General features: G+C 35.7%; 1 protein-coding gene across 2 annotated transcripts in view; it reads left to right on the top strand.

Annotated features, from left to right (window-relative positions):
• The first annotated feature begins 561 nt into the window (after nt 1–561).
• Nucleotides 562–20,652, top strand: part of CYLC1 (cylicin 1) — a 45,086-nt gene continuing 24,995 nt past the window's right edge. The window contains exon 1 of one of the 2 annotated variants that reach the window (XM_012470813.2): nt 562–612. In XM_012470813.2, coding sequence (XP_012326236.2) covers nt 599–612 — 14 coding nt within the window. In that variant the 5' untranslated portion in view covers nt 562–598. Of the gene's footprint in view, nt 616–20,652 lie in introns of both variants that reach the window. The other variant, XM_012470812.2, reaches the window with a different exon arrangement.

The raw sequence follows: 20,652 nt of genomic DNA, 5'->3' as shown, positions 1-20,652 counted from the left end.
AGAGTTGTTTTAAGATTTGAGTGAAATGTTTTTACAGATTTGTCAATAGTAATTCAATAGACAGTTTACTTTTGCTGAATTTATATATCCAAGACTAAGATGTGTTCAAGTTATTTTATGGGAATATCAGTATGAATGTACGGAAAGGTTTCAGGGGAGAAAATTTGAAAATTAAAAAATGTAGTAAGCTACCACTGCTCTTTTTAGAGGAAAATTTATATTGTTCTATTTCCCTTTCAGCATATAGATCTCTTTTACAAATATACACACATAAACATATCTGTGTGCACACAAGCACATTCAAAGCAAGTGTTAAAATAGGCTGATATGAAATAATTAAATATTTAGTAAACCAACCAGGTAGATTCAATCAATGAATACTTAACTAATTCAGTTCAAATTTTAAAGAGTTGAGTGTGAATACACCCAAAATTTAAGAATAAATTTCAAAAGCCCGTGTGCACTTTAAAATAGGACTACTCTGTCCTTCCTCTTTAAATTTCTTTTATTTACAATCCCTTTATGATGTCATCACTCAACATCACTCACCAGTTTCAAGTTACTATACTCAAGTCCAGGCAACATATAGGCAGGGGAAATGTCTCCTCCAAGGTTGTAAGTCCTCTTTTTAATACTTTTCAGTATTTTAAGTAACCAATGTGCTTAATATGGTTACAAATGTATATGTTTAACTGTAAAGAATGTTTCTTTCATAGTCATTTTATTTATAAATCAAAATTTGTATTTTAAACAGAGATATGAAATCTTCATTAATATCTTAGACGTTTTGCTTTGAAATTTCACTAGTATAATCTTTTTTTTTAACAAAATAGCTGCGAATCTTGACTGTTTTATCTCTCTGGGTCTCAGTTTCTTACAACTACATCTTGTTTTAGGAATCATGGAAAGAATAAACTTATGTGAAGTCACTTTAAAATGTAAAGCAGGATACAATGTAGTAAGACTTTGTATGCTAGTTTGGTAAACTTAACTGTGTGTGTAAGCAAAATTAGACCATTCTATTTTTCTGATAAAAAGATTATTATTTCCAATAAAGTATAGTATGTTTATTTTTAAAGGCATCATTAAGTATTAATATGGGATTAAACTGTTATTCTGACACCTTTAGTTGCTGTAGTGCTGTTTTTATTTTAAAAGTCAATCTACTTTTAAAGAATATTGCTGAATATAATTTAAAAATTAAGGTAATGTAACCTATGCTAACTTACATCCACCAGATAATATCCAATGTATATTAAGTTTAACTATATGATATTTCCAATAATAAAAACGTTTGACCTACAAAAATGGAAATTTCTTATGATACAACCTAATACAAAATGTTTGTAAAGTCTATAAGAAACATACAATTAATGTGGAATAAAAATATGGGATATATGATGAGGCAATTTATAGGAAAAATATTAATTTCCAGTAAACATTAAAAAGTGCACAACCTCAATAATAAAAAGAAAATTTAGAAAATATTTGACTCAGAAATTCAAATTTTGGAGAATTATTCACAAAAAGGAATTACAGATATTTTCCCTCTTTAAACAATACATGTCTGTAATGTTCATATTTTTCTTTTAGTGTGTATTACTTTTAGAAAATGAAAATTAAAGAAAGTTTGAAAGAAAGGGAGTGATTTGATCTAGAAATTAAAACTGGGCTCCCCAAATTGAGCTTCTCAAGTCACTAGCGCTTTTACAGACATTTGTAGTTTGATGCTGCCTATATCTGATCATCCCTCTTAGGTCACAATGACCTCAGGTTTATGTCACCATTAGGCATTATGTATTTGAAACTGCCTGTCATAAGCAACATCCTCTATGTCTTCCTCTGCATCCTATCTGAATGATAACTCTGTCCTCTTGCTGTATCTGAAACCCGACTCTCTTTCAGATTCATTGCTTTTCCTACAGCCTTCAAGAAGGGATGATGTTTTTCTTCCTACACCCTCTCCTACCACTGAACCTAAAAATTCAGTAGATGTCTGCTTTCTTCCTCAATGCTACTTCCAGGTCATTCTCCTTTCTTCCAAAAATGGCCAACTTTGAATCTCATTTCATCAGCTAATATCACCTGTGACCTTTCTTGTCTTATTCATCACCTCACTCCTAGTACTCTACTTCATTTTGTGATGATTTTCCATCTGGCTATCACTTTCTGCAAAAGTATCTTTGTCTTAATTCCTGGAAATTTTACTATTAGATGATCAATCTTATGTCTAAAATTTTAATTATTTGACTTTCTCTTCTTCAGTTATTTTGTCTTACATCCTACTTTACTGGTTTACATTTGCACATATCCCTCCAGAATCTCAACTTCAAACCTTTCGCTCTCCAACTGATACTTCAGGTACCTCTACAAACCCCATTCCAACAATTCTTCTACCTCTAAGACTAATCACTGATTCTACTACCTTTTCCCTGTCACTGGCTAAGGACCTTCTTGTGGGTTTTCTTGTTGCCCATCATAAATCCTTACCAATCTTAGATTTTTACAGGTTCACGGTGAATCAGCACAAATATTTCCTTGCATACATCCTCAGCTCCCTTTACCCTACTCTCTTTTTTGACATCTCTGCTGAACACAAAACTTAATTTTTAATAAATTTAAACCTCTAATTATGCCACACACCTTTGCAAGATAAATATGCATGAGAAGAAAAATGTGTACCCATAATAATTATCTTCAATTTAAATATAAAATGACCAACTTCAAGTGGGCCATTAATGCTACCTGGCAATTACATTTCTCCACAAGAAAATATACAACTCTGCATTCATCTTTACTCCAATACTCTGCCATCCATCCTGATATAGCTATGATCTAACTCCTCTAACTAGGCATACTAGCTTCCTAAGGCTCCTGTAAGAACTACCAGAAACTGAATGGTTTAAACTATCATATATTGTCTCACAGTTCTGGAGAGTACAAGTGTAAAATCAAGGTATCAGCAGGATTGACTTATTCTGGAGATTCTAAGGGAGACTCTGTTCCATGCCTCTCTCTCCTAGTTTCTGGCAGTTTTTGGCACTACCTGGTATTTTGTGGCTTGTAGATGCATTACACCAATCTCTGCCTCCATTATTACATGACATCTACTTTTTGTCTATGTCTATTTCTCCCTTTGTTCTTATAAGAAAATGATTTATTTTATTTTTTTTTTCTGAGAACACTCATCACTAGCTTAGGGCACAACTTAATTCAGTATGATCTCATTTTTGTTTGATTACATCTGCAAAGATCCAATTCCAAATAAAGTAATATTCACAAGTACCAGATGTTAGAACTTGAATATAAATTTTGGGGACATAATTTAACTCATAACACAGGATTGGATTTTATTTACTATTTATGCATATAGCCTTTGTTGTTAACTCATTTTCTTCTATATCATCATTTTTTCTTTACTCTTTGTAGATTTTGTCCCATCGGTGTTCAAAGAAAGTAGTAATTCGTACCACTTAAAAAATCCCTTTTCCACTTAAAAAGTCCTTTTTCCTTCATGGCCTCTTCCAGCTGGCACCTCATTTTCTGTAAGTTTTATATAGTAAAGCTCTTGGAAAGAATTACTTATATTAGTTATCTCCACTTCCTATTCTACAATTAACAGTCTCTTTCTAAACTAGATATTAATTGAAAAATCGAATGCATATGTATGGTGGATAATTAACAAAATACAAAAGAAGAGCTGGCAAAATTCATTCTCCCATACTAGATTCCCAGAACATTACTGGAGATAATCACTATTACTAGGTTTCTTTTCTCTCCCAAACTTATTTCAAATTTTGTTCTTACCATTCCATGGAAACAAAGTTCTCCAAAGGCTTTCACATTTATAACTCCACTAACAGCACTTGATACGATTGAGCCCCTTCATGAAATATTCTTCTCTTGGCTATTGTGTCACTTTGCTTTCTTGGTTTCCCTTCTATCCTACTATCTGTTTATTCTCAGCCTCTGTAGCTGATTTCTCATCATCTCTTCAATCTTTAAATGTTGAATAGCTCAAAAACTTAGTCCTTGGACCTCTTTTTTTTTCCTATTTACAAACATTTAGTATATAATATCACCCAGTCCAATGATTTTATATGCCATCTAAATGTTGATGAATTCTAAATTTATATCTCTGTTCCAGACCACATCTCTAATTTTTAAGTTTATATGTACTGCTTTTTTGACAGTTTCACTTAGATGTCTATAAATATCTCAAACCTAATATATGCAAAACAAAATCCTTGTTTTATACCCCTTCCATACCTGCTCACTCATAAATATTCTGCATCTCAGAAATTGGGACTACTATTCAAACAGTTGTTTAAGCAAACATACACATGCAAATGTGTGTGTGTGCGTGCTCACACACACACACACACACAATCCACATGACTTTGGTGTCACCGTTCATTGCCCTCTTTCTCTAGCAGTGAACATCCAGTGCAAATTCTATAGGGGTTACTTTTAAAATGTATCTATAATTTAGTCTCAACATCAATTCTGCCACCAAATCTAAATCATTTTGATCTCTTATTTAGATTATTACAATAACCTCTGTGCTTGTTACCTTGATTAGTTTCTTATTGCCTCTGTAACAAATTACCATATACTTTGTGGTTAAAATGATAGAAATTTAATTTCTTACATTTCTGGAAGACATAAGTACAAAATGAATCATTGAGAACTAAAATCAAGTTATTGGAGAGGCTGATTCTTTCTGAAGGCATTAGAAGAGATTTTATTCCTTGCCTCTTTTAGCTTTTTGTGGCTGCTAGCATTTCTTGTCTTTTTGACTGTATCACTCTAATCTCTGCGATATTGTCATATTGCATTTCTTCTGTAGTCAAGCTTATTTTACCTATTTTTTATATGCATAATTGTAATAACACTTAGGATCCAACTGGATAATCCAAGATTATTTCCCCAACTCAAGATCCTTGACTTAATCACACCTGCAAATTGTGTTTTGCCAGTAAGGTAAGATTCACAACTTGCAGGGATTAGAAAACTGTTATCTTTAGGGTATATTATTCAGCCAACCACAGTCTGTCTTGAATCCCAAATATTCATGTCTATCCCACATGCAAACAGTCACTCAAAACTAAACTAACATCTACAAAACTATAAACTCATTTCAGTATTAGCTCAAGTCTAATATCTTATACAAATATCATGAGCTCTAAAGTCCCAGTTGCTATAGTGTAAATCATCTAAATCAGGTATAGTGAGATTCTATATGAGTTCCATCCTGGGATGAAATTACCCTGTATCTGTAGCACTGTAAAATTAGAAAACACATTTTTTGCTTCAAAAACACAATGATTGAACATGGATAGAATAACAAACATTCATAGACATTGTAACTCCATAAAATGGGAAATAAAATTTTAAAAAAATGGAATAGGCCTCAAGTAATTTTAGGTCAAACTGAGCAAACTCTGTTAGATACCAATGAAGTCTGTGAATAATCTACTGTGGCTTGAGATTCCACTACCTTGACCCATGGCTCCACCCCATAGGCTTTCAGCTCTGTCCTCCGAGTTAGCCATCTTTTTTCTTAAAGGATAGCATATGTTTGCAATTGAGTTGCTCTGCCGACTTGATTTCTGCCTGTAGTGATTTGTCAATTTAATTCTTTCATACTTCTTCTCTCTGTCCATTTCATCCCAAACTCTCAGTGTTTCTGTTGGTATAACATTCTCAGAAACGCATGGTTCTCTTGTGTATATTATGAGAATTCCAGCCATTTAAAAAAAGATTCCTCCACAGATGCTTATACAGAAAATATCTTTATACACTTAGTCTATTTTCCTGGCTTTTGCTTAGATGGTTGAGCAGATTCATAAGTCACATGCTTTATGTTCCAGCACTAGCAAAATGTTGTCCAGCCCCACTCAGCATTCTCTCTGGAGAACACTTCCTTGACAATGAACTTTAATTTAACATCTTTTAAAATCTACATAAAGTGAGAATTTCCCAAATAATTAAGTCCTGGTGATTGTTTCCGTGGCAATTCTTTTGTTAATTATATATTTTTTCCTTCTCATTTTACTATAGGCAGCAAGGAGAAACTGCATCACACATTCAATGCTTTACTTGAGAATTTCCTCAACTGAATATCCAAGTTCATAACTTAAGTTCTGTTCTTCACATAACTGTAGAAAACAGTTCAACTGCATCCATATTTTCTTGGAGTTTTATTGAATGCAATCTAGGCTTTTTCCATCACATTTCTCAAAATTATTTTAACCTCTTCCCAATTCCCAGTTCCAAAACCACTTCTACATCTTTAAATATATGTTACAGCAACAACCACTCCTGGTACCAACATTTGTATTAACTTTCTATTGTTGTTGTGGAAAATTGTCACAAACATAGTAGCTTAAACAACATAGTTTTACAGTTCTGGAGGTCAGAAATCTAAAACCGAATTCACTGGGCTGAAATCAAAGGGTTAACAAGGGTGATTTCTTCTAAAGTCTGAGGGGAAAATCTATTTCCTTGTCTTTTTTAGCTTTCAGTGGCTACTCATAATTTTTGGCTTGTCCCCCTTCTTCCTCCTTCAAATTGCATCACTCCAGTCTCTGCTTTCATAATCACTTTGCTTCTCCTCCTCTGACCCTCTTTTCTCCCTCTTATAACAATTTTGGTAATTACATTTTTTGCTGTCTTGAACAATACAGAATAACCTCCCAGTCTCAAGATTCTCAGTTTAACCACTAATGCAAAGTCCCTTTTGCCATATAAGGTAAGATGCCCAGGTTCTAGAAATTAAAGTATGAATATTTTTAATTTTTCAGCCTTCAGTAGTACTTAATATTTAAGAGTTGAATGAATAATTTAGTGAAAACTACAGCATAATTTATTGCCTATTTTGAGAGTTAATTCAATTATCAGGAAATAGAATTTAAAGAAAATGATGAATTAAACATAAATGGAGCAAAAAAAATAGGACAAGAAGAAAGTTATGTTTATAAATAGTAGATTTGAAGTAGGGAGTGCATAAACTGAAAAGGAATAAAAGATTTTAAGAGCAGGACTTCACTGCAGATCAAATCAAGCAAATATAATTATTCAACTCTGTTATACAAGATAGCATATTTGAAAGTTTACTTTGAACACGGAAACACTATAAAAGCACAATGAAAATACTGCCCATTATTCATATTGTTGTCATAACCATACTATTTCTCTAAAGAATCTTTGTCATGATGTTCAGAGATGTATATTTTCTTCTATTTATTTATTTTTTATTTTCATTATCAGAGAAGGGAAAACTGATACAGTTTGTAATAACTAGATAATGGAAGCTTAATATATCATGCTATTTCATTATGGTTATAGATTTTATGCCCAGTTTAATAAATAGTTGTCTACTTTATATCATTCAGATATTGTCCTCTGTTATCTTCTGAAAGTTTTATTATTGTATTGTTCAGCTCTAGGTCTTCAGTCTATTTGAGAGTGATCCTGGTACTTATTGTGAAACGGTGGTCAAAGATCACATTTTTTCCCTTAGAGATACTTAATTGATTAAAATCATTTATTGAAAACACCGTTTTTCCCCAGTGCGTGAAACCTTTGGTATAATTTATATGACTGTATCTATATAGGTCTCTTATTTTGCTTTTCATTCCACTCTATCAGTTGTCTTTGTGTCTATTTTCCATTTTATCTTAACTACTGTCACTCTAACTTGGTATATTAATATGTGGCATTATATATCTTTCACATTATTTTACTTCCAACTTGTCTTGTATATTCTTGAATCCTTTATTTCCATATAATAGGTAGAATTACTAGACAATAATCACAAAAACATTTACAAATTTACTGGGACTGCATTGAATTAATACATCAAGTTGGAAATAATTGCTATAGTTTGTGTTACTGAGCCTTTCAAATTTTAACATGGCATATACATCTATTTGTGTATCTTTTAAAACTTATCTTAATATTAGTTTCTACTATCCAGTATAAAGCTATTGCACATTATATATTTTTATATTTATTTCTAGGTATTTGTTATTTTTATTTGATTGTATAAAGGGTATTATTAAAATATTTTCTAATTTTTTCACTGATATATAGACAGGTAATTACATCTTTTTGTTATCTTTTAAAGGTCAGTAGTACAAGCACACATTTCATATATAGGTAAACTTGTGTCATGAGGGTTCATTGCACAGATTAATAATGCAGGTATTAAGTCTGGTACCCATTAGTCATTTTTTATGATTCTCTCCTTCCTCCCACCCTTCACCCTCCACCCTCTGTTAGACCCCAGTATGTGTTATTCCACTCTTTGTGTCCATGTGTTTGTATCATTCAGCTTCCATTTGTAAGTGAGAACATGCAGTGTTTGGTTTTCTGTTCCTGCTTTAGTATGCTGAGGATAATAGCTTCCAAAGCCATCCATAGCCCTGAAAGGGACATGATCTCATTCCTTTTTGTGGCTGCATTGTATTCCATAGTGGATAGGTACCACATTTTCTTTATTCAGTCTACCCTTAACGAGCATTTGGGTTTATTCCATCTCTTTTCTATTGTGAGTAGTGTTGCAATGAACATAAGCGTGTACTTATCATTATAATAGAATGATTTATATCCCTTTGGGTATATATTCAGTAATGTGTTTGTTGGATCAAATTGTATTTCTTCCTCTAGGTCTTTGATGAATTGCCACTTTTTTTTCCACAATGGTTGAACTAATTTATACTCCCACCAACAGTCTATAAGCATTTTTTTCTCTGCAACTTTGCCAGCATCTGTTATTTTCTGCATTTTTAGTAAGAGTCAAAAGCTCAACATCACTGATCAACAGAGAAATGCAAACGAAAGCCACAATGAGATACAATCTCACACCAGTCGGAATGGCTACTATTACATTTTATCTTTTGTCTTTAATAATCTTACTAAATTCACTTATTAATTTTAATAGTGCCTCTGTAGATATTTTGAATTTTCTCTGTAAACAGTCACGTTCCCCTTAAATAATGACAATTGTATTTGTTATTTTCCTCTTTTTATGATTTTAACTTATTTTTACTTGCCTTATCTTTCTTCTTATTGCACTAATATTTCCATTACCATGTTAAATTAAAATACTAGTGGACATCCTTTTATTGTTTCTGAGGTCAGGAAAAACTTTCCAACTTTTCACTATAGAGTAATACATTTGTTGCAGGTTTTCTTTAGATTCACTTTTTTAGATTAAGGTAGTTCTTATCTATTCCGTGTTTGCTAAAAATTTATCGTAAATAAGCGATAGATATTATCAAATATTTTTTTCTACGTGTTGAGATAATCATATAGTTTTTTTTCTTTACTGTCTCAATGTAGTCAATTTCACATGTTAAAACAACCTGCAATAAGCTCCACTAGGTCATGATATAATATCCTTTCTATTTATTAAATTTTCCAAAAATGTTTAAAGATTTTGGCATCCACTGGACACAGTGGCTCATGCTAGTAATCCCAATGCCTTGGGAGGCCAAGATTGGAGGGTTGTCTGAGGCCAAGAATTTGATACCAGGCTAGACAACATAGTCAGACTCTATCTTTACAAAAAATAAAAAATAAAATAAAAATCAGCCAGGTATTGAAGTGTACACCTGTACTCCTAGCTACTTGGGAGAGTAAGGCAGGAGGATCACTTGAGCCCAGGAGTTAAAGGAGTTGCAGTGAGCCATCATGCCACTGCACTCCAGCTTGGGTTACAGAAAGACAACCTGTCTCAAAAAAAAAAAAGAAAACAGAATTTTGGCATGAAGGTTTATGAAAGATGTAGGCCTATAATTCTACTTTGAATTAAAGATCTTGCCAGGTGCTGGTAGCTAGGTTATGCTCACTTCATAAAAAATTTATAAATGTTTCCTCCTTTTCTACTCTTTGAAGGAATTTGTAAACAATTTTTTTAGGAATATGGAAGAAATGATCAATGAAGACATTTGGACCTGGAGTTCACTGTGCCATTAAGTTTTTAATTATTAAGTCAACATCTTTAGTGTATTCTATTTCTTTCCACTTAAATTTTCATGTGTTTTTCCCCAAGGAATTTGTCTATTTTATCTAAATTTTCAAATTAATTGGCATAAGGCTATTGTCTTCTCTTTAATTTTTGCTGTTACGTTTGTTATTTTGTATTCTTACTAACTTTTTGGCTTTAATTTGTTGCTTTATTTTTAGCTCCTTTAGTGGATACATAGGTCATAGATTTTCAGCCCCTCTTCTTTTCTGATATATAAACTGAAGGTTATAATATTTTCTCTGAATAGGAATTAGAGTAGCACAAGTTTGTAAATATAAGTTTTCTTTATTATATTCAAAATATTGGTCAAAATATTTTTTAACTTTTATTGTGATTTATAGTGACTTCCCCTTATCTGTGGGGAATATGCACCAAGGTTCCCTATGGAAGCCTGAATCTGAAGATTGTAGTGAACACTATAAATATATATATATATATATATATATATATATATACTATAGTACATATGTGTGTATATATATATATAGTAGTGAACACTATATATATGTAACAGCCATATATATATACATATATATGTGTATATATATAGTGCTCACTACACACTGTATATATATACTTACCTATGATAAAGTTTAATTTGTAACAGGCACAGAAAGAGATTAACAGCAATAATTAATAATAAAATAGAACAATTATAATATACTGCAATAAAAGTTATGTGAATGTGGCCCCTCTCTCTTTCTCTTTCAAACTGTCTCTATCTCCCCGACCTTCCAAAATATATTATTGTACTGTACTCACCTATTTCCTAATCATGGTTAATTGCAGCTAACTGAAACTGTGGAAAATAAAACTGTGGATAATGGGAGACTACTGTAGTTTTTACATATGGTGAGAAATCTACTAATAGCCTTATGAGGTTCCCTTGTATGTGACGAGTTTCTTTTCTCCTTGTCCTGTCATTTTTTTCTTTTTGTCTGACTTTTGTGAACTTGCTTATAATGTGTCCTAATAAAATTTGCTTTATATTTAATCTCTTCTAGGTTGTTTGGACTTCATAGATTTGAATATTCATTTTCTTTTTCAGATTTGGGAAGTTTTCTATTATTTTTTATGTAAGCTTTTGATTCTTTTCTCTTTCTCTACTCCTTCTGGGAAACCCATGATATATATATATACACACACGTGTGTGTGTTTGTGTGTGTGTAGGTTTGTTTAATCATGTTCCTCTAATTTCTGTAGTCTTTCTTATCTCTTTTTCAGTTGTTGGTAATTTTTAAAAAACTTTCTTTACTTATAAGTTCACTGATTCTTTTTCTGCTTGGCTGAGTCTGCTGTTGAAGCTCTCTTTCTATGAAATTTTTCAGTTTAATCATTATGTTCCTTAGCACCAGAATTTCTGTTTGGTTCTTTTTTATAGTTTCTATCTCTTTGTTGAACTTTCCATTTTCTTTGTGTGTTATTTTCCTGGCTTTGTTTATATGAGTATCTGTATTTTCTTGTAGCACACTGAGCTACTTTGAGGTGATTATTTTGAAATCGTTGACAGGAAGTTTTAAAATATCCATTTCCCTTGGGTGGGTTACTCGTCTTTTATGTTGTTCCTTTGGTGGTGCTATGTTTTCCTGATTATTGATAATATTTGTGGCCATGCATTGATGTATGCACATTTGAAGAAGTATGCACTTATTTCAGTCTTTACGGATTTGCTTCAAAAGGGACACCCTTCACCAGTAATCTTATCCAGAGATTGTGGGAAAGAAATCTGGCTTGCTTTACAGGTGGGGCTAGTGCTGGGATACTCAGTCAGACTGTACTTGTTTCTAGGTAAGCAGGTGGGTAGGCCTGGTGCCTGGCAACAAAGAGTGGGGCCTGGAACATGAATCATGAAAGCTAGCCTGAAGCCTGGGTCCACAGTGATCAACTTGGCAATCAAGAGATCCTGGAGATTGAGTCCACAGGAATTGGCCAGGTGGTGTGTTTGTTCTGGTGCTTGTGCTCATGTGGATGGGCCTGGACACTGACTAGCCTACACCAGAGTGGGCCTGGAGCTTGAGAATATGGAGTTAGGCCTGGGTCCTGGGCCTGTGGGTGGCAGAAAGGCACCAGGATCTACTGGAGTGTGCCTGGACTCTGAGTCTGCTGGAATAGACCTGGAGTCATTGGGAATGTCTTAGCACCTTGGACTAGCCTGGTGCTAGAGAATAGCTGGATCCTGGGATAGGAGGCTCAGTCTGGAGCCTAGGTCTGTGGTATGAACCTGGAGGAAAGGTCTTTAAGGGCTTGATTGGAGCCTGTGGGCATAAGGGTCAGTTTGGAATCTTGGGCCTAAAATCTGGCCTGGTATTGAGTAAACATAGAGCTTGTGTTTGTAAGAGCAAGACTGAAGGCTGTATCTGTAAGGGCTAGCCTGTTGCCTGAAGTAATGCAGGCCAGTGTGGATCTGAGGTCTGCAAGTGTCAACTAGTTGCTGAGATGAAGCTGGAGGTTGGGTAGATACATGTTGGTCTGCAGCTTCAAGGGCTGTCCTGGTGCTCAATTTTACTGGAAACTATATGTTCAGGGGCTAGACTGGGGCCTTTATCTGTGAGGGCTGACCTGGAGCCTCAGTCCATGGGGACCAGACTGGAACCTTGTTCCACAGGAGCAGCTCTGGTTCCTGAGTCCATGAAGACTGGCCTAGTACTGGAATCTTCTGGGTTGTTTCTGGACCCTGAGTCTGCTGGAGTGTGGGTTATCAGAGTCTAGTTAGAAGCCTTGGGCCACAAAGGTCAGCCTGGCACTGAGCAGGTCTTAAGCTTGTGTGCTGGGGACAACCTGGAGGTTGGGTCCATGGGTGCCCACCAGGGGCCTGAGAGCATGGTGGCTTGTGTAGAGCTTGGGTCTGCAAGTGCCAGCCTGTATTTTAGGACTGTGGGGGCCCATCTTAGGGCTCAGGCAGTTCTGAAGTTTTGGTCTATGTGGGCAGTCTTCTATGGGCAGTCTGATGTCTAAGGCTGTGGGGGCTGCCTGAACTTGGGGTCTTCAAGTGCCAGCCTAGTGACTAGAGCTGTGGGAGTCAGCCTGGTAGTAGGACAGGACTGGAGCTTTGAGCAGGGCTGCAATCTGAGTCTATGGAGCAAGTCAGAGCTCTAGGGGCTAGTCTGGCACTGAGATAGGCCTGGACACTCAATTCATGGGTGCTGACCTGGAGGCTGCAGGTATCAGCCTTGTCTACAGTGGGGGCAAGCCTGGAGACAGTCTGCCAGGCCTGCCTGAAGCCTAGAGCCATGGGGTCCTGCAAGGTGCTCAGTTTTACTGGGGCAGGCCTGCAATCATATGCCATATAATCTCGATACTTTAATACTTGTTGTGACTTGCTTTATTGCCCAGTATATGGTCACTTTTGTCAATTTGAAAAAATTATGTATTATGCAATTGTTTGGTGTAGTGTCTTTATAGTATGTCAAATTTTGTTATTCAAATTTTCTATATCTCCACTGAGATATATATGTATATATATGTTCTCAGGTACATGTGCAGAACATGCAGGTTAGTCACATAAGTATACATGTGTAATGGGGGTTTGCTGCATCCATCACCCTATCATCTACATTAGGTATTCCTCCTAATTCTATCCCTCTTCTATCCACCCACCCCCTGCTATCCCTGCCCTAGCCCCACACCCCAAAACAGGCCCCGGTGTGCGATGTTTCCCACCCCATGTCCATATGTTCTCATTGTTCAACACCCACTTATGAGTGAGAACATGTGGTGTTTCTTTTCTGTTCTCGTGTCAGTTTGCTGAGAATGATGGTTTCCAGCTTTATCCATGTGCCTGCAAAGGACATGAACTTATCCTTTTTTATGGCTGCATAGTATTTCATGGTGTATACTTGCCACATTTTCTTTATCCAGTCTAGCATTGATGGGCATTTGAGTTGGTTCCAAGTCTTTGCTATTATGAACAGTGCCACAATAAACATACATGTGCATGTGTCTTTTTAATAAAATGATTTATAATTGTTTGGGTATATACCCAGTAATAAGATTACTGGGTCAAGTGATATTTCTAGTTCTAGATCCCTGAGGAATTGCCATACTGTCTTCCACAATGGTTCAACTAATTTACACTCCCACCAACAGTGTGAAAGTAGTCCTGTTTCTCCACATCTTCTCCAGCATCTGTTGTCTCCTGATTTTTTAATGATTGCCATTTTAACTAGTGTGAGATGGTATCTCAACATGGTTTTGATTTGCATTTCTGCAATGACAGTGGTGATGAGCATTTTTTCATATGTTTGTTGGCTGCATTATTTCTTTTTGTTCTATTAGTTACTAATATAGGTATGCTAAAGCTTCAACTGTAATTGTGAGTTTATATAGTACTACTTTTAGTTTTATAAAGTTTAATTACATTTCTCCCATTATTATCTTATCATTTATACATTCTTTTATTATTAATTTGTGGTTATTCCAGGCATTATATTAATCTTTGACCTTTTATAGTTTAGTAAAAATTGATATTTCTGTCAGTTCTCAAACAATGCAAGCACCTTACACTTCAGTTTATTCCATCTACATTGGTACAGTATTATTATCATACACTTTATTCATTTAAAACTTAATAGATTATTATTACTATTATTTGTAAATAATATTTATATTGTGTCCCACATACTTGCTCTTCTGATGGTTTTTATTTTATCTTGTGTTAAATGTGGATCATCTCAGGTAATATTTTCCTGCATGGAGAAATCTCATCAGCATTTCTTTTAGTGCTTTTTGCTTGCAATGAAATTATCATGGTTTTTGCCTGTTTAAAAATGTCTTTCTTTAAGAATGCTAAAGATAGCTAGAGAGGAAGGGCAGGTAACTTACTAATAAAACCCCATCAGGCTAATAGTGGAACTGTCAGTATAAACCCTACAACCCAGAAGAGATTGTGACCCAATAGTCAACATTTTTAAAGAAAAAAAAAAACTTCAACCAAGAATTTTACCTCCACCCAAATTAAGCTTCTGAAGCAAAGGAGAAATAAGATCCTTCTCAGATAAGCAAATGCTGATGAAGTTCATTACCACCAGACACGCCTTACAAGGGATCTTGAAATAAACTCTAAATGTGAAAAGAAAAAACCATTATCAATGAATACAAAAACATACTTTAATACACAGATCTGTGACAATATTAAGCAACCACATAAACAAGCCAACATAATGACCAGCTAACATCATGGCAGGACCAAATCCACTTATATCAATACTAACCTTAAATGTAAATGAATAAATGCCCAATTGAAAACACAGAATGTAGAAAATTATATAAAAAAGCAAGACCCAATGTTATGATGTTTCTAAGAGATCCTTCTTACGTTCAATGGCACCCATAGGCTCAAAATTAAAAGATGAAGGAAAATAAACTAAGCAAATGGAAATCAGAAAAAAGAAACTTGGGGTTATAACCCTAATTCCAGATAAAACAGATTTTAAACCAACCAAGATAAAAAATAAAAGCATTATAGCAGGGAGGGGCTAAATGGCTGCCTAGAAACAACTACTCTCAAATGTTCTCACTAAGAACAAAAATGGTGACTGAATCCTGCACGAGCAACTAAGGTATCCAGGCTCTCTTTCAATGGGACTGATTAGGTAGTTGGCAGGACCCATGGAAAATATGTAAAAGTTGGGTGGAGTAACATCCCACCTGGGAGCTGCATGGGGCAAGGGGAGCTCCTACCCACCCAAGGGAGGCAGTGAGTGACTCTGCAACCCCACTTGGGAAACCACAATTCTTCCATAGATTCATGCAACCGAAGGATCAGGAGATTCCTTCACAATCCCACGCCACCAGTGCCTTGGATCCCCAGCACAGAGCTGTGCAGGTTCTCAGTGGCCACATGGCTGGAGAATGCCTAAGACGACTGAGCTCCTGGAAGGAGGGGTGGCAGCCATCACTGTGGCTGCCTGCTGCCTAAGATGACTGAGCTCCTTGGCAAAGAGGTGGCAGCCATCACTTTAGGTCCAGCCTGCCAGTTTCCCCTGATCGTGCCAGGGAGAATGAGTGAGTGGTTTGGACCAGGAGAAATTTCCCACAGCACAGCACAGTGGTGGTAGCAGTTCATGGGCAGACTGCCCCTTTAGGCTGTACCCATACCCATTTCTCCTCACTGGGTAAAGCCTCCCTGCAGGAATTTCAGCAACTCCACACAGGGGTTATGGACAGAACTCTGATCTTCCTGAGACAGATATGCTGGGGGGAGAAGTGGCTATGGTCTCTACAGATTAGTGTACTTACTTTTTCCCCTGCTGGTTCTGAGAAATCCAGACAGTCCAGAAAATGGGATCCCCCCCACCCCCCGCAGTGCAGGACACCATCTCTGCCATGGTGCAATCAGAGTGCTGTGTTAAGTAGGTCTCTGATCCCATGCTTCTTGACTGGGTGAGACCCCCACAATGGGCTGCCAGACACCTTATTTAGGAGTGTTCCTTCTGGTGTCATGCTAGTGCCCCTCTGGGATGGTGCTCCCAGAAAAAGTAGCAGGCCAGCCATCTTTGCTGTTCTGCAGCCTCCACTGGTGACTTCTCCAGAGTCAGGAGAGACCCAGACCAATAGGATCTGGAGTGGACCCCCAGCAAAAAACAGAAGCCCTATAGAAGAGAGGCCTGACTATTGAAAGAAAAACAATAATTAACAACAACAGCATGAACAAAAAAGTCCCCACAAAAACACTAACCAAACATCAGCATCCTCAAAGATTGAAGCTAAATAAACACAAGAAGATTAAAAATAATAAATAAAAAGAAACTGAAAACTCAAAAATCCAGAGGGTCTCTTCTCCTCCAAATGATCATAGCACCTCATCAGCAAAGTCATAGACCTGGGCTAAGGCTGAAATGGATGAACTGACAAAAGTGAGCTTCAGAATGTGGGTGACAGCAAACTTCACAGAGCTAAAGGAGTATGTTCTATCTCAATGCAAAGAAGCTAAGAACCATGATAAAATATTACAAGAGCTGTTAACCAGAATAACCAGTTTAGAGAGAAGTATAAATGACCTGATAAAGCTGAAAAACAGAACATGAGAGCTTCAGAATGCAACCACCAGTATCAATAGCCAAACAGAGTGAAGGAAAGAATCTTAGAAATTGAAGACTATCTTGCTGAAATAAGACAGATAGACAAGATTAAAGAAAAAATAATAAAAGAAATAAACAAAACCTCTGGGAAATCTGGGATTATGAAAGACCAAAGCTGAGACTGATTGGGATACCTAAAGAAGACAGGGAGATTGAAACCAAGCTGTATAAAATACTTCAGGATCTCATCCAAGAAAACTTCTCCAACCTAACATGGCATGCCAACATTCAAATTCACGAAATCCAGAGAACTCCAGGAAGATACTCCATAATCATCAGATGTGCCAAAGTTAAAATGAAGGAAAAAATCTTAAGGGAAGCCAGAGAGAAAGATCAGGTCACCTACAAAGGGAAGCCCATCAGAATGACAGCAGAACTCTCAGTAGAAATGCTACAAGCCAGAAAAGATTGAAGGCCAATATTCAACATTCTTAAAGAAAAATATTTAAACTCTGAATACCATATCTGGCTAAACTAAGCTTCACAAGTAAAAGAGAAATAAAATCTTCTACAGACAAACAAATGCTAAGAGAATTCATTACCACCAAGCCTGCCTTGCCAAACCTTTTGAGGGAAGCACTAAATATAACTAGGAAAAAAAAGGTTACCAGCCATTACAAAAACACACTGAAGTACACAGACCGATAACCCTATGAAGCAACTACATCAACAAGTCTGCAAAATAACCAGCTAGCATTTTGATGACAGGATGTAATTCACACATGACAATATTAACCTTAAAGGTAAATGGGCTAAATATCCCAATTAAAAAACACAGAATAGCAAGTTGGATAAATAGTCAAGAACCATTGGTGTGCTGTTTTTATGAGAACCATCACATATGCAAAGACACATATAGACTCAACAAAAAAGGAATGGAGGAAAATCTACTAAGCAAAGGGAAAGCAAAAACACAGACGATATTGCTATCCTAATTTCTGACATAACAGGCTTTAAATCAATAAAGATCAAAATAGACAAACAGGAAATTATATAATGGTAAGTGATTCAATTAAACAAGAAGAGCTAACTATTCTAAATATATGCACATCCAATGCAGGAGCACCCAAATGAAAACCAACAACAAAAAAAAACAACAAAAAACAAATGCTTAGAAGACCTAGAAATAGACTCACAAACAATAATAGTGGGAGACATTAACACCCTACTGTCAATATTAGACAGATCATCAAGACAGAAAATTAACGAAGATATTCACGACTTTGAACTCAGCTCTGGATCAAGTGGACCTGGTAGATAGCTACAGAACTCTCTACCCCAAACAAACAGAACATATATTTTTCTCAGTGCCACATGGCACTTACCTTGAAATCTATCACGTATTTGGAAGTGAAATATTCCTCAGCAAATGCAAAAGAACTGAAAACATAACAAACAGTCTCTCAGACTACAGTGTAATCAAACTAGAACTCAAGATTAAGAATCTCACTCAAATCACACAACTACATGGAAATTGAGCAACCTGCTTCTGAATCACTACTGGGTAAATAATGAAATTAAGGCAGAAATCAAGAAGTTCTTTGAAACCAATGAGATCAAAGAAATAATGTATCAGAATCTCTGGGACACAGGTAAAACAGAGTTAAGTGGCAAGTTTATAACACTAAATCTCCACATAGAAAAGCTAGAAAGATCCCAAATAAACACCCCAACATCACAACTAAAAGAACTAGAGAACAAAGAGCAAACAAACCCCCAAACTAGCAGAAGACAAAAAATAACCAAGATCACAGCAGAACTGATGGAGATAGAGACAAACACACACACACAAACACACACACACACACCCCTTCAAAAAATCAAGGAATCCAGGAGCTCTTTTAAAAAAATAATAATAATATAATAGATAGACTGCTAGCTAGACTAATAAAGAAGAAAATAGAGAAGAATCAAATAGACACAATCAGAAATGATAAGGGGAATATCACCACTTACTTCCCAAAAACACAAACAACCATCAGAGAATACTATAAACACCTGTATGCAAAATAAGCTAGAAAATCTAGAAGAAAATGAGTTTCTGGACATATGCACTCGCCCAAGACTGAAACAGGAAGAAATTGAATCTCTGAATACACCAATAATGAGTTCTGAAATTAAGACAGTAGTAAGTAGCCTTCCAGCCAAAAAAAGCCAAAGATCAGATGGATTCACAGCTGATTTCTACCAGAGGTATAAAGAGGAGCCAGTAACATTTCTGCTGAAACTCTTTCAAGCAATTGAAAAGGAGGGAATCCTCCCTTAATCATTGCATGAAGTCACCATCATCCTGACACCAAAACCTAGCAGAGATACGACAACAACAAAAAAGAAAACTTTAGGTCAGTAAACATCAATGCAAAAATTCTCAGTAAAATACTGGCAAAGCAAATCCAGCAGCACATCAAAATGCTTATGCACCACAATCGAGACAGCTTCATCCCCAGGATGCAAGGCTGGTTCAACATACACAAATCAATAAATGTATTTCATCATATAAGCATAACTAAAGGCAAAAAACACATAATTACCTCAATAGATACAGAAAAGACCTTCGATATAAATCAACATTCTTTCACGTTAAAGACTCTCAATAAATTAGGAATTGAAGAAACTTACCTCAAAATAGTAAGAGCTATATATGACAAACCCACAGCCAACATCATACTGAATGGACAAAAGCTGGAAGCATTTTCCTTCAAAACTGGCACAAGAAAAGGATGCCCTCTCTCACCACTTCTATGTAATATAACAATGGAAGATCTGCCCAGAACAATCAGGAAAGAGAGAAATAAAGCATATTCCAATAGAAAGAGAGTAAGTCAAATTATCTTTTTTGTAGATGACATAATCCTATATCTAGAAAATCCCATCGTCTCAACACAAAAGCTTCTTAAGCTAAGTAGCAACTTTAGCAAAGTCTCAGGACATAAAATAAATGTGCAAAAATTACAAGCATTCTTATACATAAATAATATATAAGCAGAGAGCCAAATCATGAATGAACTAACATTCACAATTTCTGCAACAAAGTAAAATACCTAGGAATGCAACCAACAAGGGAAGCAAAGGACCTTTTCAAGAAGAACTACAAACCACTGCACCGGGAAGTAATAGAGGACATAAACAAGTGAAAAACATACCATGTTCATGGATAGGAAGAGTCAACATCGTGAAAATGACCATACTGCACAAAGCAACTTATATATTCAAGGCTGTTCCCATTAAGTTACCATTAACATTCTTCACAGAATTTAAAAATTATTCTAAAATCTATACGGAACAAAAAAAGTCCAGATAGCCAAGGAAACCCTAAGCAAAAAGAAAAAAGCTGAAGGCATCATGCTATCAGACTTCAAACTATACTATAAGCCTACAATAACCAAAACAGCATGGTACTGGTGAAAATACAGACACATAGACCAATGGAACAGAAAATAGAACTCAGAAATAAGACCACACATCTGATGTTCAAGAAACCAGACAAAAACAAGCAATGGGGAAAGGGGTCCTTATTTAATAAATTGTGCTGGGATA

Source organism: Aotus nancymaae, unplaced genomic scaffold (genome assembly GCF_030222135.1).
Source record: "Aotus nancymaae isolate 86718 unplaced genomic scaffold, 86718_ANA_hifiasm-v0.15.2.pri h1tg000004l, whole genome shotgun sequence".
Classification (NCBI taxonomy): domain Eukaryota; kingdom Metazoa; phylum Chordata; class Mammalia; order Primates; family Aotidae; genus Aotus; species Aotus nancymaae.
This window is presented reverse-complemented; position numbering and strand designations above follow the sequence as displayed.